The 27732-nt window shown below is 41.6% G+C and overlaps 1 protein-coding gene across 3 annotated transcripts in view; it reads left to right on the top strand.

The window, feature by feature from the left end:
- LOC110495975 (neural cell adhesion molecule 2) overlaps window positions 1–27732 on the top strand; it is a 427423-nt gene that overhangs the window by 311677 nt on the left and 88014 nt on the right. For all 3 annotated transcript variants that reach the window (XM_021571546.2, XM_021571547.2, XM_021571545.2), the window contains exons 5-6: window positions 1123–1260; window positions 25179–25296. In XM_021571546.2, coding sequence (XP_021427221.1) covers window positions 1123–1260; window positions 25179–25296 — 256 coding nt within the window. The remainder of the gene's footprint in view (window positions 1–1122; window positions 1261–25178; window positions 25297–27732) is intronic.

Below are 27732 nucleotides of genomic sequence, written 5' to 3'. Positions count from 1 at the left end.
ATATTCCGTCTGTCTTGAACACTGATACTGTAAGTGACAGCACAGGAAATAATTCCACCATATTTATCGACTTTTATTTTTCTTCATTAAATGAGTTATTTCAGATCATTGCTCCTAAAAGGAAAGGAAACAAAGGTGTCGTATACTATTGGAACACATCCTGTAACAAAGGAGGAAAGGATAAGGAATGAACAGTGTCTTAGATTGAAACACATCCTATGGCTTAGAAGGAAAGGAGAAGGGGAAAGTTATTTTAGACACATTCCAATGCTAGAAGGATAGGAGAGGGAAAGTAATGTATCTTAGATTATTGGAACACATATTGGGGCTGAGAAAGAAAGGAGAAGGAATGAAATGTATCTTCAACTATTAGGAACACATTCATGGCTCTTGCATGATGGACAGAAGTTAATTGCAGGTTCAGACTTGTTTACCAATACTCTGTCACCCCATCATTACTTTTCCTCCTACACCTTCCCTCTCATTCACCCATCACATAGACAGACTTCCTACGCTGATTAGGTAAATGATTTGTTTGAATCCTTTGAAAGTAGTCAGGTTTTTTAATTGAAATTCAAAGGCCCTTCCCTTCGACGCACTATCTCCCCTTGCCATGCAGTAATGATTAAAGGTAGAGATAGGGGTGCTTTAAAAAAAATCCACGCTAATTACGGGACAAGGTTTTAAATATCTTTGCGCTCGACAGAGAGAGATAGGGTTATCACTTATCTGCCAGTGACAACAATTAAGAAGGATGGGAAACTTTTTGTAAACTGCAGACCTAATTGCTAAAGTATTTATCTCACTTCGCTTAGCTAACTTTTTTATAAAAAGCTAAAAGTGATAAAGGTTTCTGAAAATATTATTTGATAGCAAGTGTGTGATTGGAGTCATGGTACTTCCTTTCACTATTTTTCCTTTATCGTTTTCCTTGTATCTTTCTTTCCTTATTACACGTCTCTTTCTAACTCTCTCTCTACCCCTCTCTCTCCACCTTTCTTTCTTTCTTTCTTTCTTTCTTTCTTTCTTATGCTCTATCCCTCTCTATTCTTGCCCCCTTTTCTCTGTCTATCCCTCTCTATCACTCCCTTTGTCACTCTGTATCGCTCTCCCCTCCCGAAGGCAGGTTCCAGGTGCTGCCCAACAACAACCTGCAGATCCACAAGGTGACCAAGGCGGACGAGGGCGTGTACCGCTGTGAGGCGCGAGTGGAGGCCCGCGGCGAGATCGACTTTGTCGACATCGAGGTGGTGGTGAATGGTGAGAAGCTATAGAGTCCACTATAGCTAATAACTATCCATTCATATGCAGTGGTGAACGAAGAGTTAGCCATCTAGCTAGCATATCATATCTCCCCTTGACTGTCATAACCAAAACGTTCAGTTATATATTTAACCTTGGTTCTCTGAAGGAACAAAGCTCAACAAATCAGAATCATTAAAACCCTACCCAAACATATTTTTCCTCTCACTGTAGCAGCTGGGCCTGATCTCAGAGCAGACTTATGAAGACTAGTGTAGCATACAGGCTACCTGCTCTCGTTTTATACTTATCAAAAGCCTATCCAACCATATACAATGGTCCCTTCTACAATAGCAGCCATACAGCAGTGATGTTAAGGATGAGAAGCCACTTACGGAGCCACAGTGTAAAGGCTCTCTTAGGCCAGGCACTGGGGTGTATCGATCAGTGGCATACAGAATTGTTGCTCCTCTCAGGGTGAGAATAGAGTCACCTAGTGAGACAGAATCATTCTCCCCTCCTACACTCCACAGTCACAGCACTGACACAGGTACAGGGTTGCCAGGTCCCAAACAATCGCACCCCAGGACCACAGGCAAAATGAAACGCTTATCGGTCCAGAGACACTTGGTCTCATACAAAGAAGGAACTTCTGTCTCCAGTGGTAGAGATTGTCAATAGTGGTGGAACATTTATTTTCTCTATGATTCAATTCAGGTTCTCTTTTGAGTTATTGATACGAAAATAATCATACCTGGTGTGTAAGAATCGAGTCATTGATTCAGAATTAATCTGGTTAATTGTGTAGTTCAGAGGAGGTTGAGGGAACCTTAATTGGGGAGAATGGGCTCATGGTAATGGCTTGAGCAGAATTAGTGCAATGGGTGTCAAATACATCAAACACATGGTTTCCTTGTGTTTGATGCCATTCCCTTTGCTCTTTTCCGGACATTATTATGAGCCATTTTCCCCTCAGCAGCATTCTGTGGTGTATAGGTGGAAGTGTGATGGACAGGGGTTTGAACCTGTCCATCAGGTCTCAAGGAAGGTTACTCATCACGCAAGTGTAGTTTTGAACCACCACCGCTACAAAGGCAGTGACTCCAGCAGTTAGAACTGTAGAGTCACTAAATTGTGCTGTGTTGAACATATGAACTGAGCATTCACCTCAGATCGGCTTAGTTTGAGAGAAAGAACAGACTCGCCCATCTAGACAGGCTCATTATAGAGCTACTTAATGATCAAAGGAGCAGCTGCCACCGCTCCTTTGATTTCTTCTATATTCGCACTGTTTCTGTGATTGAAGATTTCAATTAGTGCCAGCTCGGGGCTTTGTAGCCCAAAAAGCGAAAGGTTGTCATTTTAATTCTATAATTTGTCCTCAGGAAGGCCCCAGTGAAGCCAGGAATGCAAGCCACCTGAGAGTGTTTCGGGAGTGATTGAAATGTGATCTCTCGCGAGCTATAAGCACCGGTTATGCATGAGCGCCCACAATATTGTCTCGGCTATCTTGCTCTTCCCACCTAATGTAATAAACGCACTCGGTGAAAAAAAAAACACGGATTGTGTTCAATTTAGAGCACCACTTATAGTTGTGAGGAAGATCCAATAAGCTTGCTCAATGAGGCGAGTCCTATTATCCACCCGGCAACATGGCACCCGCCATCCGGCTACGGAGATGAGACATTCCACCGCAGCCATCACTATAGAGTGTGTCCGACTGAGATAAGGAAAAACTCAGAAGTAACCCACTGGGCACAAACTGGTTGAATCAACATTGTTTCAATGTCATTTTTCAACTTATTCTGACGTGGAAAATACATTGGATATGAAAAGAGTCATCAATGATTTATTTTTATTTATGTATTTTTGTAGGGGAGGTCAGCTTTAATATTGCAGTTACATTGTGGATTCTATCAGTGTAATTGTCTGCATAATTTCCAATCCCCCATATACCAGTCAAACATTTGGACACACCTACTCATTCAAGGGTTTTTCTTTATTTTTACTATTTTCTGCATTGTAGAATAATGTTGAAGACATCAAAACTATGAAATACCACATGGAATCATGCAGTAGCCAAAAAAGTGTTAAACAACTCAAAATATATTTTATATTTGAGATTCTTCAAAATAGCCATCCTTTGCCTTGATGACAACTTTGCACAATCTTGGCATTCTCTCAACCAGCTTCACCTGGAATGTTTTCCACATATGCTAAGCACTTGTTGGTTGCTTTTCCTTCACTCTGTCGTCCAACTCATCCCAAACCATCTCAATTGGTTTGAGGTCGGGTGATTGTGGAGACCAGATCATCTGATGCAGAGATGGCCGCCTCGCTTCGCGTTCCTAGAAAACTATGCAGTTTTTTGTTTTTTTACGTAATATTTCTTACATTGGTACCCCAGGTCATCTTAGGTTTCATTACATACAGTCGAGAAGAACTACTGAACATAAGAGCAGCGTCAACTCACCACCAGTACGACCAAGAATATGACTTTCGCGAAGCGGATCCTGTGTTCTGCCTTTCACCCAGGACAACGGAATGGATCCCAGACGGCGACCCAAAAAAAACGACTTCGTAAAAGGGGGAAACGGAGCGGTCTTCTGGTCAGACTCCGGAGACGGGCACATCGTGCACCACTCCCTAGCATTCTTCTCGCCAATGTCCAGTCTCTTGACAACAAGGTTGATGAAATCCGAGCAAGGGTAGCATTCCAGAGGGACATCAGAGACTGTAAAGTTCTTTGCTTCACGGAAACATGGCTCACTGGAGAGACGCTATCGGAGTCGGTGCAGCCAACTGGTTTCTCCACGCATCGCACAGACAGAAACAAACATCTTTCTGGTAAGAAGAGGGGCGGGGGCGTATGCTTCATGGTTAACGTGACGTGGTGTGATCATAACAACATACAGGTACTCAAGTCCTTCTGTTCACCTGATTTAGAAATCCTCACAATCAAATGTCGACCGCATTATCTACCAAGGGAATTCTCTTCGATTATAATCACAGCCGTATATATTCCCCCCCAAGCAGACACATCGATGGCTCTGAACAAACATTATTTGACTCTTTGCAAACCGGAATCCATTTATCCCGAGGCTGCATTCATTGTAGTACCGGTGGATTTTAACAAGGCTAATCTGAAAACAAGACTCCTTATATTTTATCAGCATATCGATTGCGCAACCAGGGCTGGAAAAACCTTGGATCACTGCTATTCTAACTTCCGCAACGCATATAAGGCCCTGCCCCGCCCTCCTTTCGGAAAAGCAGACCACGACTCCATTTTGTTGATCCCTGCCTACAGACAGAAACTAAAACAAGAAGCTCCCGCGCTGAGGTCTGTTCAACGCTGGTCCGACCAATCTGATTCCACACTCCAAGACTGCTTCCATCACGTGGACTGGGATATGTTTCGTATTGCGTCAGACAACAACATTGACGAATACGCTGATTCGGTGAGCGAGTTCAGTAGAACGTGCGTTGAAGATGTCGTTCCCATAGCAACGATTAAAACATTCCCAAACCAGAAACCGTGAATTGATGGCAGCATTCGCGTGAAACTGAAAGCCCGAACCACTGCTTTTAATCAGGGCAAGGTGACCGGAAACATGACCGAATACAAACAGTGTAACTATTCCCTCCGCAAGGCAATCAAACAAGCTAAGCGTCAGTATAGAGACAAAGTAGAATCTCAATTCAACGGCTCAGACACAAGAGGTATGTGGCAGGGTCTACAGTCAATCACGGATTACAAAAAGAAAACCAGCCCTGTCACGGACCAGGATGTCTTGCTCCCAGGCAGACTAAATAACTTTTTTGCCCGCTTTGAGGACAATACAGTGCCACTGACACGGCCCGCATCTAAACATGCGGACTCTCCTTCACTGCAGCCGACGTGAGAAAAATATTTAAACGTGTCAACCCTCGCAAGGCTGCAGGCCCAGACGGCAACCCCAGCCGCGCCCTCAGAGCCTGCGCAGACCAGCTGGCTGGTGTGTTTACGGACATATTCAATCAATCCCTATCCCAGTCTGTTGTTCCCACATGCTTCAAGAGGGCCACCATTGTTCCTGTTCCCAAGAAAGCTAAGGTAACTGAGCTAAACGACTACCGCCCCGTAGCACTCACTTCCGTCATCATGAAGTGCTTTGAGAGACTAGTCAAGGACCATATCACCTCCACCCTACCTGACACCCTAGACCCACTCCAATTTGCTTACCGCCCAAATAGGTCCACAGACGATGCAATCTCAACCACACTACACACTGCCCTAACCCATCTGGACAAGAGGAATACCTATGTGAGAATGCTGTTCATCGACTACAGCTCGGCATTTAACACCATAGTGCCCTCCAAGCTCGTCATCAAGCTCGAGACCCTGGGTCTCGACCCCGCCCTATGCAACTGGGTACTGGACTTCCTGACGGGCCACCCCCAGGTGGTGAACACTGGGGTGGTCAACACTGGGGACCAAGGGTGTGTGCTCAGCCCTCGCCTGTACTCCCTGTTCACCCACGACTGCGTGGCCACGCACGCCTCCAACTCAATCATCAAATTTGCGGACGACACAACAGTGGTAGGCTTGATTACCAACAACGACGAGACGGCCTACAGGAAGGAGGTGAGGGCCCTCGGAGTGTGGTGTCAGGAAAATAACCTCACACTCACCGTCAACAAAACTAAGGAGATGATTGTGGACTTCAGGAAACAGCAGAGGGAACACCCCCCTATCCACATCGATGGAACAGTAGTGGAGAGGGTAGTAAGTTTTAAGTTCCTCAGCGTACACATCACAGACAAACTGAATTGGTCCACCCACACAGACAGCATCGTAAAGAAGGCGCAGCAGCGCCTCTTCAACCTCAGGAGGCTGAAGAAATTCGGCTTGTCACCAAAAGCACTCACAAACTTCTACAGATGCACAATCAAGAGCATCCTGTCGGGCTGTATCACCGCCTGGTACGGCAACTGCTCCGCCCACAAGCGTAAGGCTCTCCAGAGGGTATTGAGGTCTGCACAACGCATCACCGGGGGCAAACTACATGCCCTCCAGGACACCTACACCACCCGATGTCACAGGAAGGCCATGAAGATCATCAAGGACAACAACCACCCGAGCCACTGCCTGTTCACCCCGCTATCATCCAGAAGGCGAGGTCAGTACAGGTGCATCAAAGCTGGGACCGAGAGACTGAAAAACAGCTTCTATCTCAAGGCCATCAGACTGTTAAACAGCCACCACTAACATTGAGTTGCTGCTGCCAACACACTGACTCAACTCAACCATTTCAGTTTGTCCGTGATGTGTACGCCAAGGAACTTAAAACTTTCCTCCTTCTCCACTGCTGTCCCGTCGATGTGGATAGGGGAGTGCTCCCTCTGCTGTTTCCTGAAGTCCAAGATCATCTCCTTTGTTTTGTTGACATTGAGTGAGATGTTGTTTTCCTGACACCACAATCCAAGTGCCCTCACCTCCTCCCTGTAAGCTGTCTCTTCGTTTTTGGTAATCAAGCCCACTACTGTTAAGTCTTCTGCAAACTTGATGATTGAGTTGGAGTCGTGCATGACAATGCAGTCATGGGTGAACAGGGAGTACAGGAGGGGGCTGAGCACCCACCCTTGTGGGGCCCCAGTGTTGAGGCTCAGTGAAGTGGAGATGTTGTTTCCTACCTTCACCACCTGCCGTCGGCCCGTCAAAGTCCACAACCCAATTGCAGAGGGCAGGGTTGAGACCCAGGGCCTCAAGCTTTATGATGAGCTTGGAAGGTACTATGGTGTTGAATGCTCAGCTGTAGTCAATGAACAGCTTTCTTACATAGGTATTCCTCTTGTCCAGATGGGATAGGGCAGTGTACAGTGTGATGGCGATTGCTTCGTCTATGGACCTATTGGGGCGGTATGCAAATTGAAGTGGGTCTAGGGTGGAAGGTAAGGTGGAGGTGATCTGATGCTTGACTAGTCTCTCAAAGCACTTCATGATGACATAAGTGAGTGCTTCGGGGCGATAGTCATTTAGTTAGTTATCTTTGCCTTCTTGTGTACATGAACAATGGTGGACATCTTGAAGCATGTGGGGACAGCAGACTGGGATAGAGAGAGATTGAATATGTCCTCATGCTCTTAGGACGCAGCTAGGGATGCCGTCTGGACCGGCAGCCTTGCGAGGGTTAACATGTTTAAATGTCTTACACAGGTTGGCCACGGCGAAGGAGAGGGGTAGCCCGCAGTCCTTGGTAGCGGGCCACTTCGGTGGCACTGTGTTATCCTTAAAGCGAGAAAATAATGTGTTTAGTTTGTCTGGAAGAAAGACGTCAGTGTCCGTGACTTGCCGGTTTTCTTTTTGTAGTCCGTAATTGCCCGTAGACCCTGCCACATGCGTCTCATGTCTGAGTCGTTGAATTGCAACTCCACTTTGTCCCTATACCGACATTTCGCTTGTTTGATTTCCTTGCGGAGGGAATAACTACACTGTTTATATTCCACCATATTACCAGTCATCTTTCCATGGTTAAATGCGGTGGTTCTCGCTTTCAGTTTTGTGCGAATGCCGCCATCTATCCACTGTTTCTGGTTAGGGTAGGTTTTAATAGTGTTAGGTTCTTATTTTTCAGAGTAAATAACTCAAGGACACTAGAGAAGCTTTAACCAAGTTTAATCATCATTAAACATTTCAGACATCACAGTTTATATGCATCCTACTTAATACACTCCTCCACTTTACAGTTTATGGCTCCACAGGAAAGAAGGTAACCAGATACAACCCTGATTACTCCCTTAAGGGGAACTGACTTTACTCCTCACCTAATGACCTCAACCCCTTCTTCACCTAATCCACAGATATCCATCTGTCTTCCCTATATCAACACATCGCTCTCCTCTCATCCATCAAACACATGCCAAAGCCTTCTGGCTTTTTACAAACTCTTTCTATTCAAGGCTTTGTCTCTATCATTTATTTAATATCTCAATGTTCAAAGTTTAGCCGATTCCAACAATAGTCACAGTGGGTACAACATCTCCAATGCACTTCCTTATAAACTCACTTACTGAATCAGTGTATAAGTCAATGTTATTCTCTTAGGCTGCCCGGAACATTTCCCAGTCTGGGTGATCACAACAATATTGAGGTGTGGATTCCGATTGGTCAGACCAGCGTTGAATAGTTATTTTCACGGGTACATCCTGTTTGAGTTTCTTTCTATAGGACAGTATGAGCAAAATGGACAGTATATTTTATATTAGTTATCTTTTGTTTGTTTTTTGTCCCAGCCTTCAGCTACCCTCAAATCCTCCCATCTATCGCTGAAGACCAAACCAGTTTTGATTTCTAGCTGCCATATATGTTTCTAATGTGCTGTGATGTTTCAAAGAAGTTCTGAACCTTTCTATTTTCATAGTTTCTATAGATTATATATTAAAGATAAACACCTTTGCTAAGAGTATTATTATAATATTGAATGATTGGCTATGACTTTTCAAATCACCCAGCAGTGCTATTTGCAGAGTTAGCTCCAAGGAAATGTTGCAATTTTTCAGCCGTTCCTGAATCTGAGACCAAAAACAAGCTACACATGGGCAGTACCAAAACAAGTGATCTAATGATTCTGTCTCTTTGCAGAAAAATCTGCAAAGCTGGGATGGTTGTATCCCCCATATAGATAACATTCTATTGGTTGCAAGAATTTTGTATAATAATTTTTATAAAAGTTTTTAATCTGGCATAATTTTGTATATCAGTTCATAAACCATGTGCCATGGAATCTCCTCCCAACTATTTTGCAAACAGTATAACGTAGCTGTAAATTAAATACTTTCTTATTTATCACAAATGTTATTTTTTGCCAATTTTGGTCTTTAATGTAGGGCTGACAGACATTTGCCTTACATCCTTCCCTTTCCACTTGCTTCATCCATTTTGTAACTACATGTGTGACATAACATGTAACATAAGATTTTGGCATCACAACATAAGTGTAAGGGGTCTCCAGTTGTTTAGGCAGACTGGATATTTATATACAGTGGGCCAAAAAAGTATTTAGTCAGCCACCAATTGTGCAAGTTCTCCCACTTAAAAAGATGAGAGAGGCCTGTAATTTTCATCATAGGTACACTTCAACTATGACAGACAAAATTAGAAAAAAAATCCAGAAAATCACATTGTAGGATTTTTAATGAATTTATTTGCAAATTATGGTGGAAAATAAGTATTTGGTGAATAACAAAAGTTTATCTCAATACTTTGTTACTCTGTTGGCAATGACAGAGGTCAAACGTTTTCTGTAAGTCTTCACAAGGTTTTCACACACTGTTGCTGGTATTTTGGCCCATTCCTCCATGCAGATCTCCTCTAGAGCAGTGATGTTTTGGGGCTGTTGCTGGGCAACACGGACTTTCAACTCCCTCCAAAGATTTTCTATGGGGTTGAGATCTGGAGACTGGCTAGGCCACTCCAAGACCTTGAAACACTCCTTCGTTGCCCGGGCGGTGTGTTTGGGATCATTGTCATGCTGAAAGACCCAGCCACGTTTCATCTTCAATGCCCTTGCTGATGGAAGGAGGTTTTCACTCAAAATCTCACGATACCTGGCCCCATTCATTCTTTCCTTTACACGGATCAGTCGTCCTGGTCCCTTTGCAGAAAAACAGCCCCAAAGCATGATGTTTCCACCCCCATGCTTCACAGTAGGTATAGTGTTCTTTGGATGCAACTCAGCATTCTTTGTCCTCCAAACACGACGAGTTGAGTTTTTACCAAAAAGTTATATTTTGGTTTCATCTGACCATATGACATTCTCCCAACATTCTTCTGGATCATCCAAATGCTCTCTAGCAAACTTCAGACGGGCCTGGACATGTACTGGCTTAAGCAGGGGGACATGTCTGGCACTGCAGGATTTGAGTCCCTGGCAGCGTAGTGTGTTACTGATGGTAGGCTTTGTTACTTTGGTCCCAGCTCTCTGCAGGTTATTCACTAGGTCCCCCCGTGTGGTTCTGGGATTTTTGCTCACCGTTCTTGTGATCATTTTGACCCCACGGGGTGAGATCTTGCGTGGAGCCCCAGATCGAGGGAGATTATCAGTGGTCTTGTATGTCTTCCATTTCCTAATAATTGCTCCCACAGTTGATTTCTTCAAACCAAGCTGCTTACCTATTGCAGATTCAGTCTTCCCAGCCTGGTGCAGGTCTACAATTTTGTTTCTGGTGTCCTTTGACAGATCTTTGGTCTTGGCCATAGTGGGGTTTGGAGTGTGACTGTTTGAGGTTGTGGACAGGTGTCTTTTATACTGATAGCAAGTTCAAACAGGTGCCATTAATACAGGTGACGAGTGGAGGACAGAGGAGCCTCTTAAAGAAGAAGTTACAGGTCTGTGAGAGCCAGAAATCTTGCTTGTTTGTAGGTGACCAAATACTTATTTTCCACCATAATTTGCAAATAAATTCATTAAAAATCCTATAATGTGATTTTCTGGATTTTTTTCTGATTTTGTCTGTCATAGTTGAAGTGTACCTATGATGAAAATTACAGGCCTCTCATATTTTTAAGTGGGAGAACTTGCACAATTGGTGGTTGACTAAATACCTTTTTGCCCCACTGTAAAACCTTCTTGTTAAGTATGTGATAGTCACCATTTTTATTGGATCTGTTAAAACATGTTAATAACGGTCCTTTGAGTACATAAAAAATATGTGATATACCTCAACTGGTATGCCATTCATCCCTGGAGTTTTCCTGGACACGAAGGCTTTAATGGCATCTTGAAGTAGCACTTCTGTAATTAGGCCTTCACATGAGACTTTTTGTATAAATGTTAATTTTACACTATTAATAGAAAAAACATCCTTACAATTAGTTTGAAATGGAGGAGACTGAAATGAAAATATATAGGTTAAAGTACTTTGCTTCTTCTTTCAAAATAGTGTTTGGTGAATCACGGATGACACTGTGATTTGTAACAAGTTCCTGTAAATTCATTTCTATGTTCCTATGAAAATTAAAAATATATTGGGTACATTTTTTCCATATTCCATCCAGTTCACTTTAATATATATTAGACTTGATATTTCTTGAATAAGTTCCTCCATTTCTTTTTGTTTTTCCTCAAACTTATTCTGTGCCTCGATGTTAGTTTTTATTGTTATCTAGCTGTACTGTTAGTTCCTCTATTTCCTTTTTTAGGATGAACTCTTTTGACCTAAATTGTTCATTTTTTAAATATGAGCATTGAATTGCATGGCCTCTAAAGGCACATTTTAAAAGTGTCCCATACAATAAGGGGATCTGCTGTACCGTAAGTAAGACATTTTCAGTCTTGGTTTATTTACAATGTCCAATATCCACACCCTCGCAGAAATTCTGTAAGAGTTATGTGTATACCAATTATTTGATGGTCTGACCTATTATTTCTGTCCCCTATCAACACTCTTAACTTTTGGTAAGAAAGTAGTCAAGACGACTAGGGGATCAGATCTCCAACAACAGCATGTTCACACTGCTCATTCCGTGGGTAAGTGAATGCTCCTACCACTATCTCTCCCAAGCATCTTCAACCGGTATTTTGGCTTAGTTCCCGCATACTACTTGTATCCACAGCGCTAACTTGCAAGTTGGTGATCTCCTGCTCATTTAGTAAAGTGAAAACAGGCTCCATGCAGTGAGTAAGTCCTCTGCCTTCTCTCTGTTTATCATACTGGTGCTTGCCATTTCACTGGCAGAGCTTGTTTTTGGGAGGCAGAGTGTGGATTTGAGTACGAACTCATTTTAGCTCACAGCAAACTTGTAGCCTGGCTAATACTAGATAAAAAAATGCTGCAATTTTCCCAAAAACACTTGACAAGAACTCGAAAACCAATCGAGGCACAATAACATTTTAATCGATGGAATTGAGGACGTTGGAGATCTGATCCCCTAGTCGTCTTGACACTGAAACTTGGCATGACACAGAAGTCAAGGACAAGAAACTCCTGGCAGATCAAGTCAAACTGGACCCAAAACTCATCGAGATGTAGAGAGCGCATAGGAATGGCACTTTCTTCCCGATGGACGGCCCAGGTCTGTAGTGGTGAAAGTACTCAGGTTCAAAGACAAGGTGGAGAGACAAGTGCCTGAATGGAACTCCACTATCGTCCACTGATTTGACACACACACACACACCCACATATACTGTAGATAAACATATTGAATCTACTTTGTTCATGTGTGTCATCTAACCTCATTACCAAAAACACACATTGCTCTAAATGTCATAACCCTCTGAAGTCTTCAGTGGTATTATGTGGACTGTGCCAATGTGTATTCCATAGGAAGTGCACCCATATTGATAAAACTAACACAAATGTGTGGTTGTATTGGACATGTGAGGCATGTAATTCTATCCTTCCGTTCCACTCTGTGGATGAATCTGACTGTGTATCTCTCTTAGTTGGGCAGGATATCAACCATGATAACATGGTCTTTAACTCATTAGATATTTATGAAGCAAATTATAAATATCATGATTGTGTTGATTCAGATTCAAATTTCTTGAAATTTACCAGAAATAAGTCTATCACTTGTGATTACTATAATGTTAAGCAATTTAACAACTTGTTTAGCAGTTTATCTAATTCCGAGATTAATCTTATTTTTTACCTTTTCAGTTGAACGTTTGCAGTCTTCCTAAAAATCATGACCATCTCGTTCATTATGAATTTTCTATTGTTGCCCTTTCAGAAATATGGTTGGCTGAAGAGACAACCATGCTTTATGACATGTCTCCTTATAATACTGTTCACCACCGTAGAACATCAAGAGTGGAAGGAGAAGTGCCCATTTGTGTTCATAAAAGTTTTCAATTCTTTGTAAGAGAGGACCTCACACTTACATCTAATAACATTGATGTTGGATCACTTTTCATAGAAATTCCTTCCTGTTCATTTTTAGGTGGTTAAGAAAGTGGTAATTTGATGCATCTATTGGCCACCTGATTATGGCATTGGTATCCTTGGATTTGATTAATAATGAAGATAACATTTGTTTTCTATTGGGTGATTACAACATACAGTAAATGTATTTAAAAGTGAGAACCACTCACTGACATCTGATTAAAAAAAAAAAAATACTCCAGCTATCTGTATTCCCTCATCTATAAGCCCACAAGAGTGACCAGGTCATCTGCCACCCTTATTGATAATGTTTTTACAAAATCTCTGAATAACGTGGCTAATACGGGTATGATTTATACTGACATTTCTGGACACTTTCCAATTTCCCACTTCTCTTTTGCAGCTGAAAATTAACCGTTGAGAATGACTAATAGCATTAATTAAATGTGACCCCTTTCAGGAAACTAGGCGTATGTCGCGGGTCACTACTTCACTTTTTTTTTTAAATCAAAATGCGTTTTTTGGCAGAAATGCCTTCTCAAACATGTGCACTTTCATGTGCCTTAATAACAAACTTGTATGCCATCTGTAAATATGAATAAAATTGTTAAATTACAAACCTAGTTGGTTTAGCCACAGAAAGGCAGCAACCTTCCCACTAGCCGTGACTAGCTGAGATAATGAGTGGGCTGGACATGCCGAGAGATGAGTTTCGATTGGTCTGCCATATAACATGCTTCTGTAAATTTGAGCTGCTCAGTATGTCAGTATCCTGTTTAATGCAGCTTTTTTTTATATATATATATATATATATTGTGTTGTAAAACTGCATAAGTGTTGCTCTCCACTTTCTGGAGGACCGAGTTTTAAAATCAGTGGAATTAGAGTATGATAGCTAAGGAGATGGAGAAAACAGTTTGAAAATGTAAGGGCAGTCATTTCATCTGACATACGTCCATCCATGAATGATCTATAGTCCAGCTAGCTACATTTTCAGATATTACACATTTCTAACTTTGACAGAAAGTGGTTTCATTTCAAAATAAAGCATGATGTTAGCTAGCGAGCTGGTGTATGATCTTATTATTCGTATCTCAGAGCCATTTGCTTGGCTAGCTATAGCCTAATGTTAGCTAGCTAACATTGAACCAGGTTGGTTAGCTACCTGCAGATTTATGCAGGTTAGTAACGTCATGAATTGGGATTATGGTTAGTTGTTTACAAATAACGTCTTAACAAATAACTCCACTAATCAAGTAAACATTTCGAGTGCATTCGTAAATTCAGTCTGGCCATCAACCCCGAGCACTCTTGTCTGAGTGTGCCATAGCGCAGAAGAACTGATGAATTTACGAACACTCAACACCCGTTGAATATGGCCGGTGTCAGTAAACATCTGCAAAAAGCGTAATTAAATTGTTGCCAGCAGCACAGTTACAGTCACCAATGCTTTGGATGACATGAAAACAGCCTAAACAGCTCTGCTAGGTCGATTTAAAACGGTCAGAGTGGGGTGTTCTCTCATTTGTCTGGAAGTATCTAGCAAGCTAGCCAATGTTAGCCAGTTAGCTTGGGTACTTGACTGCCGTTGTGAACATTTGGATCAACCCTACTCATTGGTCAGAGCGTCCAGTGTGCATTCTGAATGCTCCGAGATACGAAACGCTCTGAGTTTACGAACGGACAATCTGACAGCACAGTTGCAGTCACCAACGCTATGAATAACATAACAGCTTAACCAGCTCTGCTAGGGCGAGTAATGTTCAGTGAGCTGTTCTCTCATTTGTGTCTGGAAGTAGCTAGGAAAGTTAGCTTGGGTGTTTGACTGCTGTTGTTAGTACAGAATACTCGGATCAACCCTTAAAGAGATGGGTGAAGCTAAAGCTTAAGAAGGTGTGAACGATGCTGAATGGGTGTAGACAATTAAGGGCTCTCCAGTAGTAGTACCAAAACATTAAAAGGGAATTTTCTCAAAACATTTTCAACTTTCAAAGCATAATTACTTTCCCATTGTTCTTCAACTGTAGTGTATGATATGCCATTTTGTAGCTCTGAGTTTCTACTTTTATCCAATGTAAAAAACACAATTTAAATGTTGCTACCTAAGACTGATTTGAACTGGTCGCTAACAAATGTAGTGTATTTAACTAAAGCAATTGTGAGCACTTTAAGATGGTAATTTTATTATTTTTCATGGGATTTTCTTTAGAATCAATCATCTTTCAACTCTGTTTTTTACCACTGCTTTCCTTTAGTTAAACCGCGAAAGAGAGCAGCAGAATGATTCTGGAAACCTTGGTTTACAACCGTTCTCAAAAAATCCTAAATAAAAAAATAAAAAAATTGTATACAAAGTTTCTCACAAATCCCTCTCACCTGAATTCTGCAAATTACAAAAAGTATAAGAACTAATTTACTCACCTACTTAAGATATCCCCAAAAATATATTTTACCAAAAAATCCTTAAATCCTATAAAATCAACTTTGAAAATCATCAATCGAACTGTTGAATAAGATAAAAGGATCTTTAACTATTCCATCTCAATGTAATGTTGTAAATACGAACTATAGTGATCCTGATGTTATTTAATGTCAATTAAATAACTTTCTTGTGAATGTGGGTTCCTCTCAGTCCCCCCAAAAAGAGAGAACTGATGGAAATCCCTTGGATTACATTAAGGGACATTTCCTTTCTCTGGTTCAGCTTGATCCTTCTTGATGTAATGGAGGTGATGGAGATAATTGGTAGATTATCAGGTCATGATGAGATTGGTGTCTCTTTGGTGAAATCAGTGTGTTCCTCGTTTACTGAGCCTGTAACATATATCTTCACCCAATCTATGCAAACTGGTATTGTTCTTAAAGATAAGAAAATTGTCAAAGTTATCCCCCTCTATAAATCTGTGGATCCAAGATATTTTACACATTTTCGCCCATTATTAGTACTACCATGTTTTTCTAAAATCCTACAAAATTGGTGTGTAAGAGAATGTTAAAACATTTAAATCAAAACGGTATTCTATATTCCATATGAGCACCAATATGGTTTTCATAAAAGTACTCCACAGATATGCCTCTTTTTGCAACTTGTGGATAAAATTGTTAAAGCCCTTAACAACAAGGAATATGCTCTTGGTATCTTTTTAGATTTATGCAAAGCATTTGATCATGAAATATTACTTTCTAAATTGTTATAAACTCAGCAAAAAAATAAATGTCCCTTTTTCAGGACCCTGTCTTTCAAAGATAATTCACAAAAATCCAAATAACTTAACAAATCTTCATTATTAAGGGATTAAACTCTGTTTCCCATGCTTGTTCAATGAGCCATAAACAGTTAATGAACATGCATGATGCTCAGATTCACATTTATCGTCGGAGGAATGAGTGTTACACCGAGGACTGTACTCTGGAGTGGGATCAATTTGGAGTTGGAGGGTCCGTCATGGTCTGGGGCGGTGTGTCACAGCATCACGGACTGAGCTTGTTGTCATTGCAGGCAATCTCAATGCTATGCGTTACAGGGAAGACATCCTCCTCCCTCATGTGGTACACAGAAAGAACTGGCAAACCTATTTCATTGACTTGGCCAAAGCTTTTGATACGTTAGACCATTCCATTCTTGTTGGCCAGCTAAGGAGTATTGGTGTCTCTGAGGGGTCTTTGGGCTGGTTTGCTAACTACCTCTCTCAAAGAGTGCTTTGTATAACGTAAACATCTGCTGTCTCTATAACTGCGTACCCCAAGGCTCGATCCTAGGCCCCATGCTCTTATCAATTTACATCAACAACATAGCTCAGGCAGAGGAATCTCTCATCTGTTTATATGCAGATGATACAGTCTTATATTCAGCTGGCCCCTCCCCAGATGTTGTGTTAAATGCTCTACAACAAAGCTTTCTTAGTGTCCAACAAGATTTCTCTACCCTTAGCCTTGTTCTAAACACCTCAAAAACGAAAGTCATGTGGTTTGGTTTGAGGAATGCCCCTCTTCCCACAGGTGTTATTACTACCTCTAAGGGTTTAGAGCTTGAGGTAGTCACACCATACAGGTACTTAGGAGTATGGCTAGACGGTGCACTGTCCTTCTCTCAGCACATAGCTGAGCTGCAGGCTGAAGTTAAATCCAGACTTTGTTTCCTCTATCATAATTGCTCCTCTTTCACACCAGCAGCCAAACTAACCCTGATTCAGATGACCACCATGCTAGAGACATACTTTTTAGATTGGCAGGTAAGGGTGCAATCGAGTGGCTAGATGTTCTTTACCATTCGGCCATTAGATTTGCCACCAATGCGCCTTATTCGACACATCACTGAACTCTACAGAGGAGTATAAACTGGTCATTTCTGTATACCCGTTGCAACACCCACTGGTTGATGCTTATTTATAAAACCCTCTTAGGCCTCACTCCCCCCATCTGAGATATCTACTGCAGCCCTCATCCTCCACATACAACACCCATTCTGCCAGTCACATTCTGTTAAAGGTCCCCAAAGCACACACATCCCTGGGTTGCTCCTCTTTTTAGTTCTCTGCATCTAGCGACTGGAACGAACTGCAACAAACACTCAAAATGGACAGTTTTATCTCAATCTCTTAATTCAAAGAAAATACTCAATCATGGACACTGTTACTGACAGTTGTGGCTGCTTTGTGTGATGTATTGTTGTCTTTACCTTCTTGCCCTTTGTGCTGTTGTCTGTGCCCAATAATGTTTGTACCCTGTTTTGTGTTGCTTCCATGTTGTTGTTATGTTGTGTTGCTACCATGCTGTGTTGTCATGTGTTGCTGCCTTGTTATGTTGTTTTCTTAGGCCTCTCTTTATGTAGTGTTGTCTCTCTTGTTATGATCAAATCAAATGTATTTATATAGCCCTTCGTACATCAGCTGATATCTCAAAGTGCTGTACAGAAACCCAGCCTAAAACCCCAAACAGCAAGCAATGCAGGTGTAGAAGCACGGTGGCTAGGAAAAACTCCCTAGAAAGGCCAAAACCTAGGAAGAAACCTAGAGAGGAACCAGGCTATGTGGGGTGACCAGTCCTCTTCTGGCTGTGCCGGGTGGAGATTATAAAAGAACATGGCCAAGATGTTCAAATGTTCATAAATTACCAGCATGGCCAAATAATAATAAGGCAGAACAGTTGAAACTGGAGCAGCAGCACGGCCAGGTGGACTGGGGACAGCAAGGAGTCATCATGTCAGGTAGTCCTGAGGCATGGTCCTAGGGCTCAGGTCCTCCTAGAGAGAGAAAGAAAGAGAGAATTAGAGAGAGCACACTTAAATTCACACAGGACAATGAATAGGACAGGAGAAGTACTCCAGATATAACAAACTGACCTGGGTTATATAACCCCACCCACTTTGCCAAAGCACAGCCCCCACACCACTAGAGGGATATATTCAACCACCAACTTACCATCCTGATACAAGGCTGAGTATAGCCCACAAAGATCTCCGCCACGGCACAACCCAAGGGAGGGGGGGGGGGGGGGGGGGGTTGCTCCAGAGCCTTTCCGTTCACCTTTCCACTCCTGGGCCAGACTACACTCAATCATATGACCCACTGAAAAGATGAGTCTTCAGTAAAGACTTAAAGGTTGAGACCGAGTTTGCGTCTCTTACATGGGTAGGCAGACCATTCCATAAAAATGGAGCTCTATAGGAGAAAGCCCTGCCTCCAGCTGTTTGCTTAGAAATTATTGGGACAATTTTGAGGCCTGCATCTTGTGACCGTAGCGTACGTGTAGGTATGTACGGCAGGACCGAATCAGAGAGATTGGTAGGAGCAAGCCCATGTAATGCTTTGTAGGTTAAAACCTTGAAGTCAGCCCTTGCCTTGACAGGAAGCCAGTGTAGGGAGGCTAGCACTGGAGTAATATGATCAATTTTTTTGGTTCTAGTCAGGATTCTAGCAGCCGTATTTAGCACTAACTGAAGTTTATTTAGTGCTTTATCCGGGTAGCCGGAAAGTAGAGCATTGCAGTAGTCTAACCTAGAAGTGACAAAAGCATGGATACATTTTTCTGCATCATTTTTGGACAGAAAGTTTCTGATTTTTGCAATGTTACGTAGATGGAAAAAAGCTGTCCTTGAAATGGTCTTGATATGTTCTTCAAAAGAGAGGGTCCAGAGTAACGCCGAGGTCCTTCACAGTTTTATTTGAGACGACTGTACAACCATTAAGATTAATTGTCAGATTCAACAGAAGATCTCTTTGTTTCTTGGGACCTAGAACAAGCATCTCTGTTTTGTCCGAGTTTAAAAGTAGAACGTTTGCAGCCATCCACTTCCTTATGTCTGAAACACATGCTTCTAGCGAGGGCAATTTTGGGGCTTCACCATGTTTCATTGAAATGTACAGATGTGTGTCATCCGCATAGCAGTGAAAGTTAACATTATGTTTTCGAATGACATCCCCAAGAGGTAAAATATATAGTGAAAACAATAGTGGTCCTAATACGGAACCTTGAGGAACACCAAAATTTACAGTTGATTTGTCAGAGGACAAACCATTCACAGAGACAAACTGATATCTTTCCGACAGATAAGATCTAAACCAGGCCAGAACTTGTCCGTGTAGACCAATTTGGGTTTCCAATCTCTCCAAAAGAATGTGGTGATCGATGGTATCAAAAGCAGCACTAAGGTCTAGGAGCACGAGGACAGATGCAGAGCCTCAGTCTGATGCCATTAAAAGGTAATTTACCACCTTCACAAGTGCAGTCTCAGTGCTATGATGGGGTCTAAAACCAGACTGAAGCATTTCGTAACAGCCTTTTCTAAAAATGTTGAGAGGAATGGAAGATTCGATATAGGCCGATAGTTTTTTATATTTTCTGGGTCAGGGTTTGGCTTTTTCAAGAGAGGCTTTATTACTGCCACTTTTAGTGAGTTTGGTACACATCCGATGGATAGAGAGCCGTTTATTATGTTCAACATAGGAGGGCCAAGCACAGGAAGTAGCTCTTTCAGTAGTTTAGTTGGAATAGAGTCCATTATGCAGCTTGAAGGTTTAGAGGCCATGATTATTTTCATCATTGTGTCAAGCGATATAGTACTAGAACACTTGAGCGTCTCTCTTGATCCTAGGTCCTGGCAGAGTTGTGCAGACTCAGGACAACTGAGCTTTGAAGGAATACGCAGATTTAAAGAGGAGTCTGTAATTTGCTTTCTAATAATCATGATATTTTCCTCAAAGAAGTTCATGAATTTATCACTGCTGTGAAGTGAAAGCCATTCTCTCTTGGGGAATGCTGCTTTTTAGTTAGCTTTGCGACAGTATCAAAAAGGAATTTCGGATTGTTCCTATTTTCCTCAATTAATTTGGAAAAATAGGATGATCGAGCAGCAGTAAGGGCTCTTCGATACTGCACGGTACTGTCTTTCCAAGCTAGTCGGAAGACCAGTTTGGTGTGGCGCCATTTCCGTTCCAATTTTCTGGAAGCTTGCTTCAGAGCTCGGGTATTTTCTGAGTACCAGGGAGCTGGATTCTTATGAGAAATGTTTTTAGTTTTTAGGGGTGCAACTGCATCTTGGGTATTGGGCAAGGTTAAATTGAGTTCCTCAGTTAGGTGATTAACTGATTTTTGTCCTCTGGCGTCCTTGGGTAGACAGAGGGAATCTGGAAGCACAACTTTTGATGTTCCTTGGTTGGGGTCTGAGCAGATTATTTGTTGCAATTGCAAATGTATTAAAATGGTGGTCCGATAATCCTGGACTATGAGGAAAAACATTAAGATCCACAACATTTACTCCATGGGACAAAACTAGGTCCAGAGTATGACTGTGACAGTGAGTGGGTCCAGAGACATGTTGGACAAAACCCCCTGAGTCGATGATGGCTCCGAAAGCCTTTTGGAGTGGGTTTGTGGACTTTTCCATGTGAATATTAAAGTCACCAAAGATTACAATATTATCTGCTATGACTACAAGGTCCGATAGGAATTCATGGAACTCAATGATGTGTGTTTTGTCCTATATTTATATTGTATTTATTTTGAATTTTTAATCCCAGGCCCCTGTCTCCGCAGGAGGCCTTTTGCCTTTTGGTAGGCCATCATTGTAAATAAGAATTTGATTTTTAACTGACTTGTCTAGTTAAATAAAAAATACAATGTAAAAAATGATCTACTTTGAAATGATGTAGTGTGCCCAGTGGGAACTTTCTAAAAGGGAGGAAATAGGGAATGACTAACCTAAGAGTCCTAAGGAGCGGAACACTAAGTAGAAAGGAGGGAAGAAAACCCCTCTAAATTGCCCAAAGTAAGGCCCTCTAAAGAAGCATAGATACTATATGTGGCCCTAATGGCATTTGAAGTATAGTAACTGTCAGGTGCGTGAATGAGGACCCAAAAGCGAATTAACAAACAGAGTTTCTTTAATGATGAACACATGTGGGCTCAGATGGACAGGTAGATTCCGACAGGACAGGACAAGGTTGCAGTAAACACGATGATAGTCTGGTTCAGGCATGAGACACACAAACAAGAATCCGACAAAGACAGGAGCAGAAACAGAGAGAGATATAGGGACCTAATCAGAGGGAAAAAGGGAACAGGTGGGAAAAGGGGTGAATGAGGTAGTCAGAGAAGACAAGGAACAGCTGGGGGAAAGAGGGACAGAAACGGTAACCTAGTACGACCAGCAGAGGGAGACAGGGTGAAAGGAAAGGACAGAAAGACACAACATGACAATACATGACAGTAACACGTGCCTTAAGTGAACTAGACCTTAGGAGACCATAAGTGAAACACTAAAAAAAGAAACACCCAAAGTAAGGCCCTAAGTAACATAAATATGTGTAGCCATTTGTGTGTTTGTCCCAAAGTGGGTATAATTTTCCTCAAGCCTCAGAATTATATACGAAACTATAGATTCAACCAAATAGTTGTGTAAAAACATATTTATAAGTTTAGTTGAGGGGGGAATAATTACATCAGTCAGTGTCAGTCAGTACAGAGTTGGTCTATAATGGAGTAAACCGCGATACGGCTCAGATGTTTTTGAATAGTATTTGCATTGATATTATCATGCAGACAGTGTGGCTAGCCTAGCGTACCCTTCCCTCTCAGACTCCGGCGTTATCATCAAGGGCTGGCCTCCCGCTGATTGGCTGGTGGATAGGGGGTCAACTCAGCAGTGTCCTACTCCTCTTCTGATTGGCCGGCTGAAAAGGTCGCCAGGGAAGAGGCTGAGTCATTTGAGGGTGATACCCATCGGCTACACCTGCTTTTTTCCTCACCCTTTCCAATTGAAACAACTTTTAAATACAAACCGGAGCTGTAGCCTTTTCAAACTCATCATTGTTCAGACGACCTTCAGAAATAAGTTTGATTTAGGTAGATTTTTCCCCCACATTTTTTTGCGATTGATTACAGTCAACTACACTGTATGGTCAAAAAATGAATTAGTTCAATTATATGTGCGTGTGTGCATGCATATGTGTGTGTGTTTCTGGGCATTTTTGTCTGTTACCGTATGTTTGTGTGCACAAGGGAGCATGTGTTTCCCCCCATATATCTCTCAACTTTTCTTCTTCTCCAAGTCTTTGAAATTGAAACTATAGAGGAGATTAAACATTTATTATCTTGGCTACTTAGCATGTTGCTGTCTCTGTGCCTAGTATGGGTCTCCCATTAACTGAGCTGTTTTTAATGAGGATCACTGATGTGGGAATGGACTGTATTGGATCAGGGACTTGAGAGAATGGTGTTCGATTGGCAAGCAAATCAATGGTAATCTTGTCTGAGAGCGAGAGAGAGAGAAATTCTGTCTCAGCTCAACCTGTGGCACAGTAGTACTGAATAAAACACATGCAATTGATATTGCTTGGCCGTTTCAATAGCCTGAAGCTTGGAAAGTGTTGATATTCATATACAGTGGGGTTGCCTTGATAAAGGTGAGCAATAATAACTTAATAAAATAATTAAAATACTTAGTTATCCTCCCTAGGGTACGTGAGACAGCCAGTGAAACTGCAGGGCGCCAAATTCAAAAGAACAGAAATCCCATAATTAAAATTCCTCAAACATGTTTTTTCCACCATTTTAAAGATACACTTCTTGTAAATCCAGCCACAGTGTTTCAAAAAGGCTTGACGGCAAAAGCAAACCAAACGATTATTTAAGGTGAGTGCCTATTCACAGACTAACACAGCCATTTTTCCGGCCAAAGAGAGGATTCACAAAAAGCAGATAAAATTAATCACTAACCTTTGATGATCTTCATCAGATGACACTCATAGGACTTCATGTTACACAATACATGTATGTTTTATTCAGTAAAGTTCATAATTATATCCAAAAATCTGAGTTTACATTGGAGCCTTACGTTCAGAAGTTCCAAAACATCCTTTGATTTTGCAGAGAGCCACATCAATTGACAGGAATAATCATAATACACATTGCTAAAAGATACAACTCTTATGCATGGATTTTAGATGCACTTCTCCTTAATGCAACCGCTGTGTCAGATTTCAAAAAAGCTTTACGAAAAAAGCAAACCATGCAATAATCTGAGTCGGCGCTCAGAGCCCAATCAAGACACAAATATATGCGCCATATTATGCAGTCAACAAAAGTCATAAATAGCATTATAAATCTTCATCTACCTTTGCTGATCTTCATCGGAATGCACTCCCAGGACTCCCACTTCCACAATAAATGTTTGTTTTGTTCGGTAATGTCCATCATTTATGTCCAAATAGTTACTTTTGTTAGCGCGCTTGGTAAACAAATCCAAAGTCACAAAGCACGTCACTAAAAGCAGACGAAATGTCAAAAAGTTCCGTAACAGTCAGTAGAAACATGTCAAACGATGTCTTGAATCAATCTTTAGGACCGGAGAATTCCATTGTCTTTAGAAATGCGATGAAACAGAGCTCCCTCTCATGTGAATGCGCATGGTCAGAGCATGTTCAGCTCATGGCAGACCTTACTCATTCCCTTGTTCTTCGTCCCCACTTCACAGTAAAAGCATCAAACAAGGTTCTAAAGACTGTTGACATCTAGTGGAAGCCTTAGGAAGTGCAACGTTACCAATATCCCACTGTATCTTCAATAGGAGCGGAGTTGAAAATCGACCAACCTCAGATTTCCCACTTCCTGGTTGGATTTCTTCTCAGGGTTTTGCCTGCCATATGAGTTATGTTATACTCACATACATCATTCAAACAGTTTTAGAAACTTCAGAGTGTTTTCTATCGAAACTAATAATATTCATATTCTAGCTTTTATGGCTTTGTAGCAGGCCGTTTACTCTGGGCATGCTTTTCATCCGGATGTGAAAATACTGCCCCCTACCCCAAAGAAGTTATGCTATTTTATATATATAATACAAATGCTTAGAGAGCAATATTTTGTTTAACAATAATAACAAGAATACACCTACTGCTTTCATATAGGCTAACCAGTTAGGTGTAGAACGACAGGCTAAGTGCTAGCTACTGCTATCAACCAGGCTAACCAGCTAGGTCTAGGATAACAGGGTAAATGCAATCTACCACTATTAGCCTGGTTAGCTAGCTAGGCTTGGTTGACTTGCTACATGCTGGCTAACACTATTAGCCTGGTTAACCAGCTAGGCTAGGATGACAGGCTAAATTCTAGCTTAATGTTAGTCTGGTTAACTAGCTGGGATGACAGGCTAAATGCTAACTACCATTGCTAGCATGATTACCTGCCTACCTGTCCCTTGGAAGACTGCAGAGTGACATTACAATGTCCCATTGCCCCTCTAAGGAGCATTGACCGTGCACAGTAAATCACTTGGTGTTGATGAACGGTGGCGTTTGGAAATTTGAAAAAAATGGCTGATATTCTATGGTCAGAAGCAATAGCACGACCACTCTCTGCACAACCACTGTGCACAGCCGACATTCGTGTTTATCTGTCTTGTTCTTAAGTCACAACAATGACTTCATTCATCTTCATTTGAAGATGGGGTGGGGAAGGTGAAAATGCTAGTTGCCTGTGTGCATATTGTTTCACTGCCATTGTTTTGCTCTCGCATGTGTAATTTGAGGAAGTTCTCACCACTAACTGTCATCTTTGTCTTGTTCCTATAGTTCCTCCTGTGCTGTCGGTACTACAGCAGTCATTCAATGCCACAGCAGATTACCAGGAGTCAGTGACTTTCACCTGCATCACATCAGGATCCCCCAACCCCGAGGTCACCTGGCACAGGTACAGTTAGCCCCCTACACACTACGTCAGGGTTGTGTTCATTAAGCACAAAATGGAAGAACACAGAGTATGCATTACCTGAACTTCAATAAGAAGCCCTTGTTTTTGTTTTACATTGCAAAACGATTTGCAACCTTGTGACCTAATATACATGATTAATGTATCCTCTTCATACATCTAAACTTCTTCATACGCTTGTGGCTTGGCAAACCAAATGCAATCCACCCATTCGTTGACAAAACTATTAGCCAACCAGACCACTAGCTCATCCAAATTTGGGGTATGTGTTGATTCATATTTTGGCGATGTCACCAAATGTAGTCTGGTTTATACAGTTGAAGTCGGTTTACATACACCTTAGCCAAATATATTTAAACTCAGTTGTTCCAAATTCCTGACATTAAATAAGTAAAAATTCCCTGTTTTATGTCCGTTAGGATCACCACTTTATTTTAAGAATGTGAAATGTCAAATAATACTATAGAGAGTGATTTATTTTTAGCTTTTATTTCTTTCGTCACATTCCCAGTTGGTCAGAAGTTTACATACACTCAATTAGTATTTAGTAGCATTGCCTTTACATTGTTTAACTTGGGTCAAGTGTTTCAGGTAGCATTCCACAATCTTCCAACAATAAGTTGGGTGAATTTTGGCCCATTCCTCCTGACAGAGCTGGTGTAACTGATTCAGGTTTGTAGGCTTTCTTGCTCGCACACGCTTTTTCAGTTCTGCACAAATTATCTATAGGATTGAGGTCAGGGCTTTGTCATGGCCACTCCAATACCTTAACTTTGTTGTCCTTAAGCCATTTTGTCACAACTTTGGAAGTATGCTTTGGATTGTACATTTGGAAGACCAATTTCCGGCCAGGCTTTAACTTCCTGACTGATGTCTTGAGATTTTGCTTCAATATATCCATAAAATTTTCCTCTCTCGTGATGCCATCTATTTTGTGAAGTGCATCAGTCCCTCCTGCAGCAAAGCACCCCCACAACATGATGCTACCACTCCCGTGCTTTCCGATTGGGATGGTGTTCTTCGGCTTGCAAGCTTCCCCCTTTTTGCTCCAAACATAACGATGGTCATCCAGCAAAAAGTACGATCTTTGTCCCCATGTGCAGTTGCAAACCGTAGTCTGGCTTTTTTTATGGTGGTTTTGGAGCAGTGGCTTCTTCCTTGCTGTGTGGTCTTTCATGTTGTGTCGATATAGGACTCGTTTTACTGTGGATATAGATACTTTGTTACCTGTTTCCTCCAGCATCTTCCCAAGGTCCATTGCTGTTGTTCTGGGATAGATTTGCACTTTTCACACCAATGTACGTTCATCTCTAGGAGACAGAACGTGTCTCCTTCCTGAGCGGTATGACGGCTGCGTGGTCCCATGGTTTTTATACTTGTGTACTATTGTTTGTACAGATGAACGTGGTACCTTCAGGCATTTGAAAATTGCTCCCAAGGATGAACCAGACTTGTGGAGGTTAACAAATGTTTTTCTGAGGTCTTGGCTGATTTCTTTTGATTTTCCCAAGAAGTCAGGCAAAGAGCCACTGAGTTTGAATGTAGGCCTTGAAATACATCCACAGGTACATCCACAGGTACACCTCCGACTTGCCAAAACTGTAGTTTGTTAACAAGACATTTGTGAAGTGGTTGAAAAACAAGTTTTAATGACTCCAACCTAAGTGTATGTCAACTTCCCGACTTCAACTGTATATCACTGTTACAGACTAGTGCTTCCTTCAATGTCCCAATGTTCTAAATGACACACGCACACACACACTCTTCACAAGCCAGTGCTGTCGACAGACACTGTAAACGATGACATTGCGTTGACACTGTGACATGTCCTTCTAGAGTGTGCCGCCCTCTGTACCATGTGTCACATTAGTCATACCTGCATCAGTTAACATGTTACATCTAACACAATCATTCATTCATACAACAGCTGTTGCATATATCCTGAACCTGAGTGACACACTCATTAGCATGGTGTTAGAAGCTATAATAACAGGATTGTGTTCATTAGGCACCAAATGGAAGAAAACAGTCTGAAACAAGGAGGAACCACTTGCGCTTGTCCAATGAGAAATGCAAATGTTTCCTCCATTGCAAAACACTTTAAAACACTTTTCATTGTATGCCCTAATGAACACAACACTGTTATCCTATTACAGATGTAGGATCTTAATTTGACCAGTATTGTCGTAGCAAAATAATCCTGCAGCAACGGGATTTGAGTGTTTAGTCCGTAATGTTGCATGTCCGGTGACTAGGCGATTAGGTGGACAAAAGTGAAAAGTGCAATACTGTTACTGTGTGTTAGTGAAGGTTTTCAATGAATTTATGTAAATCATAAAACTCATCTGCAACAGATCCTACACCTGTAACTTTTTGGTAACTTTCGTGAGTTAATGGCTTGTTCTGCCCTCTTCACAG

This window comes from Oncorhynchus mykiss, chromosome 18 (assembly GCF_013265735.2).
Source record: "Oncorhynchus mykiss isolate Arlee chromosome 18, USDA_OmykA_1.1, whole genome shotgun sequence".
NCBI classification, from domain to species: Eukaryota; Metazoa; Chordata; class Actinopteri; order Salmoniformes; family Salmonidae; genus Oncorhynchus; species Oncorhynchus mykiss.
The sequence above is the reverse complement of the archived record's forward strand: the minus strand, read 5'-3'. Positions and strand labels throughout refer to the sequence as shown.